At 35.4% G+C, this 10,938-nt stretch overlaps 1 protein-coding gene across 1 annotated transcript; it reads right to left on the bottom strand.

Annotated features, from left to right (window-relative positions):
• Window positions 1-2,361: 2,361 nt before the first annotated feature.
• Window positions 2,362-8,189, bottom strand: LOC104894239 (RNA-dependent RNA polymerase 2). The gene is made up of 4 exons (XM_010680429.4): window positions 7,548-8,189; window positions 4,498-6,395; window positions 3,516-3,666; window positions 2,362-3,387 (listed from the first exon to the last, which is right to left on the bottom strand). The coding sequence occupies exons 1-4, from the start codon at window positions 8,088-8,090 to the stop codon at window positions 2,629-2,631; spliced, it is 3,351 nt and encodes a 1,116-aa protein (XP_010678731.2). The 5' UTR covers window positions 8,091-8,189; the 3' UTR covers window positions 2,362-2,628.
• Window positions 8,190-10,938: the final 2,749 nt, after the last annotated feature.

Genomic DNA, 10,938 nt, shown 5'->3' with positions numbered 1-10,938 from the left:
AACTCCCTAGGGAGAGCGCCACGTGAAACAGTTTCTTGTTTTCGCACGCCTTTTAATATATTTGTATAGATTTATTTTATCCAAACCTATGAAAACTAATAAATTTCCTCACACTTCGTCCTTCCAAATTCTTTCTATCAAACAAGTGGTTAGATTTGATAGTAAATTATAGCGTTGCTTCAAAAGAATTTATTGGAATCTGTCTTTATGTTGAAAGTCATTTAGCTACTATAGGTTTGTAAATTGGTCAAATCTGTTAATAACTATCTACTTAGGCTATGTTTGATTCACCTGAAATTTTCTGATCTGAACTTATCTGATCTGATCTGATCTGATCTGAACTTATTTTTTCTGATCTGATCTGACTGAACTTTTTTCTGATCTGATGATCTGATCTGATCTGATCGATTGATCTGATTTAAAGATCTTATCTTATATAAAATATATTACTATTATATTATTACTTTGTAAATATTATTATGCAATACATTATAAGATCTTCTTTATAGTATTACTATTATTATCATTTTATTTCTATTACAACTTTTACACAACTTTTAATTAATAATAATTATTATTATTATCATTATTATAAGCACAGAATAATAATTATAATCATAATTATTATTATTACTAAAAATAATTATATAACTCAAGTCATTATTTTATAAGAGCACTTATACAATGTTATTTCACACTTTCCCTTAAAAAAAAGTTTCACACTTGAGAAGTCGGCAAACTCAACTCTTTTTTTTCCATATAAAATAGAATAAGATATACAAACAACTATGACTTGAGCAAAAAAATAAATATCGTGCAACTTCAAATAGCTAGAGAGATTTGGAATTCGGTAGGAAGAGGTATACCGAATCTAAATTTATAATTTGTATCTCACACTTAGCTTATTTTGAAATGTAATCCGAACTTAGTAGTTTCGTTGTCATGAATTTGAGATATCATATTTTATATATTTCTTATTTTTGCATCAATCTTATGTTCTTAACACGTGTTTTAATTTTCTATTATTTAATAACAACAAAATAACTTAATATAATATAACAATGACATTTATAATGGTAACAACAAGATTAATAATAATTACCAATATTAATAAGTAACAACAACAACAATAATAATTCTTTTGAACAAATGTACTAGTAATAATAATATCCCTTTGTATTTTTTTATCTTTCTCACTTAGAATCTTGACACTATTCACAATTAGAGATAATCTTTTGATTTTTCTCAATATATAAGAAAAAATATAGTCATGTGGGGTCTTGTTTGATTCGTCTCAATGAGTACTTTATTAATATTCAATTATTATAATTTTTATTAATATGTAGTGAAAGATATTTAATAATAATGAGTTTTTAAATATAAGCATGATATGATCTGAACTGATCTGATCTGATCTGACTGTATATCTGATCTGATCTGATCTGAACTTATTTTTTCTGATCTGATCTGATCTGAACTTATTTTTTCTGATCTGATCTGATCTGATCTGATCTGATCTGATTAGATCTGAAATAAGCAAAAATAAGTTGAACTGAACATAGCCTTAATCAAATCAAACTTGTTACATATCGCATGACTTGGGCATTAACTTGTACAGTTATAGGCGTACGCGCGTAAATAAGTCAAAAAACATTTAGGGGTCGGTTGGTTCAAGATATAGAATGGAAAGGGAATGAATACAAATAGAGCAGGAGAATGGTAACAAAGATGGTTACCTTTATTGAGTGTTTGGTTCAAGCCAAGGAATGGAAATGAAAGGTAACCATTAACTTCAAGTAATGGATTTTGTTACTTGAGGGGGAGGAAGATAACAAATTGGGGGAATCCATTACCATCATGTAATGGTAATGAATTGATGAGCGGTTGAACGAAACAAGAAAAAAAAAAAAGGAATCGGTAATTGATTCCGTTTCTTGAAACCCAAAAATAGTGAACCAAACGACCCCTTACATGGCATGGTGACAATTGAAGGCGAATTCCGATTATGGGCTATCCAAGTTTTCAAATATGTGAGGAACCGTTTGTAAATAATCTCTCCTATACATGAAATTTTTAAGATTTTTTTTTTTATAATTAAAGAAATTAACATAATAAAGATGGAGAGTGTGTTCATATGATAATTTGGGGGAAAGTGAGAGAAGGAGAAGGGGAGACTGTTACATGGCAGAAGAGAAGAGAAGAGAAGAGAAAGAAATCATTCATTTTTATTCACTTTTACTGAGCCAAATCATTTCAATATCAGAAACATTTGTAGGGGAATATGCAAGCTCAGCCTTCCCTCCTCTTTCATTCCTTCCTCTATCTTTCCCTTCATAATTGTTTACCAAACAAAGCGTAAAATTTTAGAAGTAATTTCCGATTATCGATCATCCATGGATATACATATTGATCTTTCACCAAGGTGATACTAAGCTAGATAAACTTATGATTCCTGACTTTCTGGCCCAACAACTAGAGGAAGTTAAAGGGTTAGCACCCTTATGGGCAATTAGGCTTTTAACAAGTTACCTGTCTTCATGACCATCTACAAAACCACCAGAATTTCCAAATACAGAGGGTAACCTACAGAAATTCTATGGCTTTATGATAAAAGGACGGGAAAAGGGATCAAGATTGTTTCCGGTTATCAGATTTTATGGTAAGCAGTACATCACTCACAGTCCAAGGAAAACCCAGGCAATTCTGGCTGTCATGGCAATGAGATGGGTGATAAGTAACACGGTACCATGCTGAAGCCATCTTTTGCCGATCTTGTACTTTGCAGCTATTCTCGAACCATCCTTTCGCTTCGTTCTGTAAACTTTTTACAGAAACCAATATCCTATCTGTTAGCTCTCTATACCTCCTGTTATCTCTCTGCAAATATGCTGACTTGCTCCTTAGGTTACCTGTCAGAATCTCATCCTCAGTATTCGCTCCATAGAACATCAGCAATACACTCATCTTATCTCTGTACAACTCCTTGCAGCTTTTTGCAGCATCAATGAAGGTCTCAAAGCCAGGCACTTCTAGGTCAGGGTCATAAGCAGCTCGAGCAGTTTCCTCCGACCAACTAAAATCTGATTTTGGAATCGTTGAAGCAACAGTGGCTCTGTAAAGTTTACCTAGAACCCCTTGGGATACGTAAGTAGGTTTATCCCACCTCTCCATAAAATCAGGATACTCCTTCGGTTTCAAAACCCTAGGCATTTCAGCTGGGGCACCGCTCTTTGCAAAGTCGACCGCCATTGAGTGCAGGTTAGCCAAGCGCAGACATTTAGGACTGAGAGCTTTTTCAGGCTCACGGTCTGCAAGGACCAAGTGTGCCGTCGAGATAGTTCCAAGTGTGTCATTGATCATATAATCAACAAAGAATTGTTGGATCTCCTGCATAGTTTGACAATTAGAATGGCTACAATCTCATAGAAAATATGTGATTCTCTTCTTCAGAGATTGGGGAGGGGTTAAAGATTTAGTGTGACAAAATAGAACAAGATGTTTGGTTTGATATGAACCTTCAGAGTTACGTCATGATCCATGATCCGAGGCCTGGACGCACTATAGTCCATGGGGGGAACAGTTTTTGGAGGTATCAGTCTTTCATCCCAGCTTATGAAATATAGATCGCCATCTAAGTCGCCACCGGAGCACTCATTTGGATGAGGCCTGCATGTAAAAATCAAGCACAGTAGAAAAGTTAGCTGATTCTACCACTTGTCTGGATTATGAACACTCTTTTTTTATAATAGTGGTTTCACTGCCTGTCCCACGAAAGAGATCACATATATACATTTGAAGTGTTGGTCTCCAAGGTAAGGAAAGAAATAAAAGATAGTTCAATTGAAAGGACGACCAAAAAAGAATTCTACAAAGTTCTAGCAGATACGCAACAGACTAAGATCCTATCTGATCCTTGAAACGGAAGGCATTAACAAACATAATATTTTGATAAAATTAAAAGCGAGGTAACACTTTAGGATAGCCTTTATTGGCTCTGAACTTATTATCCCTGAACTTATTGGCCTTGAACTTAACAAATCTGAACGTATTAGCCCTGAACTTATTTTATGTGAGCTTAGGCCGTGCACTTAACTTATCATAACTTGTTGGCCCCAAACTTAAGTTACTTGCTTACTTTCCTGAAATTAGAGAAAAGAAAGTTCGGAGAAGAAAGCCTTAGTGATACATTTAATGTAGCCCGTTCCAATTAAAAACTTAGAGAAAATCTGACTAGCAGTTTCTCTTTACAACCCCGTTGAAACTATCAACACATCGAATCTTTTTTCTTATAATGAGATGGGTTCCAAAAATGGGCTTCAAATAAACACTCATCTAGAAAGTCACTCTACATGAAACCAAAAGTTCTGATTAATACATAGTAGAACAAACATCAACCAAAAATGCCGAGCAGCACACTGATCACTGAAAATGATGCTGTATAAAACAAGATACAGACTACCAATGGTCATATATGATGAAGTAAATAACTTTTCTTACCTTTCTCCTTTCTGTGGGAAGACCAGGCAGTCAACTAATCCCTTCTCCTCTAAGGCCACTTCATAAACAGCCTCAAGCACTCTGACATCACCCGGGTGCAAGCAAGGGTTCTTGGTGACAACCACTTTCCCTGTAAGTATTGCAGTTTTCTCATCCACTTTGTGGAAAATACTCGGATCTACATTCTCAAGTTCAGTTTTCCTAAGGGTTATACGGGCAAACACCTGGCCGTAGTTCAAAATCCCTGTCTCATCCAAACATCCAAGTAAAACACGGCCCTTCGGAATATAGATGCGACATCTCCCTCTCAGATCAGACAATTGGCTCTCCAGGTAAGCTCGAAGCATCATTAAGAGGTAAGGCTCTGCATTTGGTTCATAACCATGACGCAACATTTTAGAAAGAGTTTTACTGTCACCCATATCTGTGCTCTCAAGCACAGCTAAAGCTGCATCTCTACTTGTGAGCATACTTCCCAGAAGGCGCATGTGGTCCTGCAATAATGCTTCCAAATCATCGTCCTTAACTTCCAAGGTGGTTAAAAGAGTGACAATCTCTCTGTTCAAGTAACATGCCTGGGACTTACAGCACTTGGTTACATTAAGCATTCTATTTTTGGATTCAAACTTAAGCATGCTACTACGCAAAGATAGCTTACGGAAGGAATTCCGGTCTACAGCTATTACACCTTTATAACCACCATAACGTATTTGAAATGCAGATGGAGTGTGGTCTACCCCATACTTTTGTGCAACTTGTCTAGCAAAAGAGAGAGATATCTTTCCAATACCATCTGAGAAGCAGTAGTCAATACCATCTGTATTTATATCAATATCAGGAATAACTTCCACATCCTGCACAGGAACAACTATTGTCTGCCGAGCCGCACTGAACAATTGTCCCATCCTAGCTGCACATTTTGAAACACTGCGGATCTTGTTAAAGCTGCCCATCCATTCGCGTATATCATCTGCCTTCACTTTATCATTAGAAGCAAACATCCACACAGAATTCGACCGGAGTTGGCTTGCTGAGAAAGCCAAAAATTCGAACCTTTTATTCCCGATCACAATCCCTTCTCGAAGAATAGACAATATCCGGTGATAAATATCTGTTCTAAATGGCTTCGAGAATATGCCTTGCTCAGTACTGGCCGACACAACGATTGGGTGTAACCTACCCCAGTCTTCATCAACAAAAGTAACTCTCATGAAATCTGAGGAATAGGCTGCAAAGTTCTTGACAACATAATTCGAAGACTCCAGTTCAGGACCCAAGAGGCATATTTTTGTTGGGGTCACTAGAGCCCTATGACATCTCATTATATTATCGTTCTTCAAGCGGCTTCTTGCTGATAGACTATTACTCCGTGCATTATCTAACGCCTGTACTTGAGTCTTGATAAAAGAAAGCGGCTCATAACATGTTGAACTAAACTTATGCAACTTTTGGAGAGCCATAAGAGCCGTGTCTAGGCTCAGAGTAGTGAGAAAATCGATCAACTCTGTAGTCACAGCAGCAAGACTAATTTTGAGGGTGTGGACTAGGGAGTTGATTTGAAAAAGGATTTCATAATCCAATTTCGATATGTTACCACACTTTACAAGAGGAACAAGACCGGAGACAGAAGAATAATCGTCATATTCTTCTAAAATGAAACTATTTAAAGTTTTCTTGTAAAAGGGAATGGTGGAGAAAAAGTCTAGACCCATCGACCCCTCTTCGATTTCCCAACAAATGGCAGAAGATAGTCCAATGGACTTTTTATTTGAAATATCTGTAGTACGAACCCAGAGAAACTCAAGATCTTCCTTGCAAATATGATAGCGGTCAGCGCTGAACCTTGTACGCAAATTGGGCCCAGAAATCTTCTGATATATTTTTGGTGCATACTTGAGCTGCAACAGCACATCAAAGATTGCCCCGGAAAATCATGGTCACAAAAGGGCAAGTAAATGGAAGAAGCAAACAGAAAAATACACAATCTGGGGTTTTGGGGATGTAAACGAGCAAAGTGATTCTAGCATATTATTAAACTAACTCACATGTTTCAGGTTCCACGTCTACGAAGGGTAGGTAAGTTAGACCAAGCAGTAAACAACTCAGTTAACAAGCCAAAAAGGTCGAGCAGTAAGTCGTCTAAATTTCAAAACAAGTATTCCTCCAAAAAATGCTAGCCTTGAAATGGATAAACAGGATGTTAGCCATCCAAGATCACTAATAGACTATAGAAAGGGAAACTCAGTATCAGACTTCCACAGAACAACACCACTGCCACCACTTACAAAAGATAAGAGCCACCATAACAATTTCATCCCAAGTCCCATCTAGGAAGTAATCAAGTTGATCCCCCCTTTACTGCTCTACAACTCAAACCCAATCAATCATAATCAGCCCTCCTAAACATTGGCTACATTGTTATTGCTTATGCCGATATATTTCGAAACTCACCCTTGCACTGCGTGAATACTACATAGACAAGTGATGCATCATGCATGCAAGCTATGTTACTTCAACACCTTCATTTACCTCAAAAACCGGGTGTCGTGTCGTGTCCGACACTTGACTTGGATACTTCATTTTAAACTAAAAAACTTGTCTTTTTTCTACAAAATAGCCGAGTCGGACACTTGGCACCATATCCGAGTAGACACCGGTATCCGAGTAGTTCCACTCAATTCGTGTCTAAGCAACATAGCATGCAAGACATACATTGTGGTCTGTGGAAGACACACTAGCTTTACATGTGCTCAGCCAGTTTCGCCCATACTTTTACACAATGCTTAGCTTTCTATTTACATACAATGTGAATTACGTTTCACCCAATTAACCAACAATCTTAGTCTTCAACAATAAGAATCAGATCATCACAATCCAATATCCATAAACAACCCACGCCACTACCAAAACCCATAAAGTTCATAAAACCAGCATAAACTCTAAGCACAAAACATCAATCATCAAAACCCTCAAACTATATTTCAACAATTCATCAATTTAACAATTCTAAGCACCAAAATACAATTTAAAACAAAAAAAAAAAAAATTACCTTAAAAAGAATAGCAGGAGACTGAGGATCAAAATAACACCCAAAAGCCTCAAAAATATCATCAAATTGAACCTCCAATTTATACAATTTCTCATCAAACTCAACATGAAATTCAACACAACCTCTATCAGGCATAACCCAGAAAGTAACATTCTCAAAAGTCTCAATCACACACATATTATCTTCATTTGACATCAAACCCACATACAAATCCCCAATTTTAGTCCTATGATTTGGGTCAATGGGTCTAACCACAACATCTTCATGAGAAGAGGAGAGAGAAAGTGGGAAACCTCTGAAATTAAGGTTGTTTTGAAGAGAAAGTTGGGTTGCTTTGGATTTAGCATCAAGGGTTTCAAATTGAACTCTTCCATGACCTTTTGATTTCCAGTTTTTTTTGTCAGTGAAGATTTCGAGAGCAAAGATTGTGGCTTTACCAATTGTTGATTCGAGGAAGTCGAAGAGGTCTTGTGCTGTGGCTGTTAATGGGATGTTTGAGATTTTTAAGGTTGTTCTTTCTACTGTAGGTCTGTCTATCGCCATTGTTGGAGAATTTGAGTTGGGTGGGTGAGTTTAGTGAGTGAGGAGAGAGAGTGGAAGTCACAGTTTTTTTGTAATTGGATTCTTTTGTCATGGGTTCTCGTCAAAAGTGTTGTTTTTTAATGGGGGGAATATATTAATGTTTTTGTTTGGGATTCTTCGGCCAAGACAAATATTATACTCGATTATCCAAAATTTATTTTGTTTCGAAAAACTTTTAATTGGTTTTAGAAATATTTGTGAGTTTCACGCTACACCATGGTGTATGATAAAAGTTATAAAAATAATTAAAAGAAACGGTGTAATTTCTATGGAAAGTTTTATGGGTCTCGTGACAAAAAAAAAAAAAAAAGGCATAGGAGAGGCTGAGAATAGTACAAATGGTCAAGTTTTTCTATCGAAGGTTGGTCTTCGGACTCCGATGAAGGTATGACTCAGAGAAGGTTAGAACTAAGGCAAAGAAGGGAAGGGGGAAATGAGTGGAAAAAAAAGGAAAAGTGTATGGGATATTAAATATGGTACGAAAATGCGTATTTAGCGTGACAATAAGAGAAATATTGTAAGACGAGGAATATTCATCAAGATTAATTTTTTTGTTGAATTCCAGCTAGCTAAATACAAAAGAATTGTGAAAGTTCTACATATACTCCTTCCATTTTCTTTTATTGTTCCTGCATTCCTCTTTGGAAAATTTTAATATGTTGTTTCTATATTGAATCTTTCCATACATAGAGTATTTTACGACTGAAATTCCCCATTGTTTTTAATTTGCAAGAAATGTCTTCACACCATTTTCATTAGTTACTTAACATATATTAACTCAAAGAGCTAAAATCTTTATTTACAATCAATTTACTTTTATTTAAGATAGTGGAATCTTATACATTTTTAAGCTGGATTGATTTCTTACTCAATTTCATATAGAAATACCAAAAGAATACGGATGAAATACTATATAGTTAAAATTACGTCTTCACTAGATTCATGATACTAAAATATAGCTGAGTTTTCTCACTCTTTAACATCTTATGATGAGCGGCCGGGGTGAAATAATTAACATTATATTTTCCTCTCTCTTAGTTCATATTAGATTTGGCACGTATTTAAATGTTTGTTTATTAACATTAAAAATACAGAGAGGTAAAGCTCATATATGCAAAAGAACCTTAGTTGTTAGGTTGTCAAAAATATAGATAATTTCAATTCTTATAAGTTTCTAAGATCAACACCTTCTTAATTATATGCATTTCTATTTGAAGTAGTCACCACTAGGCCTTGGCATTTATTGTTGATCTTCGTTGTTCAAACCTTTTCTGGAAGACTTCTCAATAAACGAGTCTTGATAAATGAATTGGGATATCGATTCATGCAAATAGGACGGTTGTGATTTGTTCTCACTTCTCACTCTATTATGCTTCTCATGTAAAATTATTTTTTATATTATAGCTGATATACATAGTATCAAAACACTTCTTCTCTTTCAACCATCAAAATTGAAAATTTTCAAACCCCATGCCTTGTAGATTCAAGCTATAGTTTAGAAATCAAATTAAACAAACATTAGTTAAAGGTTTTTAGTAAATAAGCTCATACCTTATACCTCATTTGGGTGAACAAAACATAATGGTCCAATTTTTCAAAAGTTCTCGTGAACTACATTTCTTTTCCCAACTTATTGTTTAGTGTAAATTACTTTCTCCATCTTTTTTCGCTTGCTAAATATACCATAAAAAGATGTTCTACTTTACTTGCTACATTATATTTTGTGGATCTGACATCCTCCTAATGAAACCTCTCAGTTGGTCTTCTCCAACACATGTTGGGAAATGCGAATAACCAACATAATAAGATTCTCTAGAAAATTGTTCTCATGGTAAATTGAACTCATGTTTAGTAGTATTTTCAAAGTGTTGCCCAACTTCCATAGATACGCCCCAAAATGTGCGTAAATTAAGGGCTTGTATATTAGGAATTCGTCTTTCGAGCCATCATCAAAGCTGACAGTTAAAAATAAAAATTTGAAAGCATATTTTTCGGGCTTCGACATACTATACATTAGAGACAAATGAAACTAATGGTCAGAGCACCAAGATTGGTTTTATATTTATCACGCCCTCTTAATTCAGATCATATTGGGCTTGAAGTGTTTATATAGCATAGGCCTCATTCCATTATGGAAAGGGGTGGATGAGATTTGAACCAAAGACTTTTTTTTTATCACGTTGACTGACTGTTATACTATGTCAAAGGAACAACTCAACTAAAAACTAAACTAATGGTTGGATGCCCAAGATTGATTTTATATTCTATCAACACTAAACCTATCTTATTATCTACGAAGTTAACTGATAGGAACCTATTGGAGCGCTTAATTAAATTCAAGTAACCTTTATGTGAATTATGTTGAGTGACATTAATTTTAGCTTATATTAATGTCTTAGAGCTCAATTATAAGCTATGAATATATCTTAATTGATGAACTTATATTTTGTCAAATAATTCCTGTAAATAAGGATACCGTACGCAACCCTACGTTTAGCACTGGGTGATTTGCAAACATAAAAGCCTTATAAAATTGGAGGGTGATGGGTAAATTTGGTTCAATTTTGGATTTTGCTTAATGCTCTGAGTTTCTGACGCATTGCAAATTTGCAAGTAGGTGCTGCTTATGTGCGTTTAGTAGTTACTAGTTACTACAGCATGATGCTGCAAAGATATATGGACAAATGACAATGTGTTGAATTTGTTGTCTCAGTTACTTACTATTACTTGACAATTAGTAGATTATACACCGAGGTGTAGGTAAGCTTGATCCCCCTAGTTAGTTCTACACTATATTTTGCGGGTCCTT

Source organism: Beta vulgaris, chromosome 5 (genome assembly GCF_026745355.1).
Source record: "Beta vulgaris subsp. vulgaris cultivar EL10 chromosome 5, EL10.2, whole genome shotgun sequence".
Lineage (NCBI taxonomy): Eukaryota > Viridiplantae > Streptophyta > Magnoliopsida > Caryophyllales > Amaranthaceae > Beta > Beta vulgaris.
This window is presented reverse-complemented; position numbering and strand designations above follow the sequence as displayed.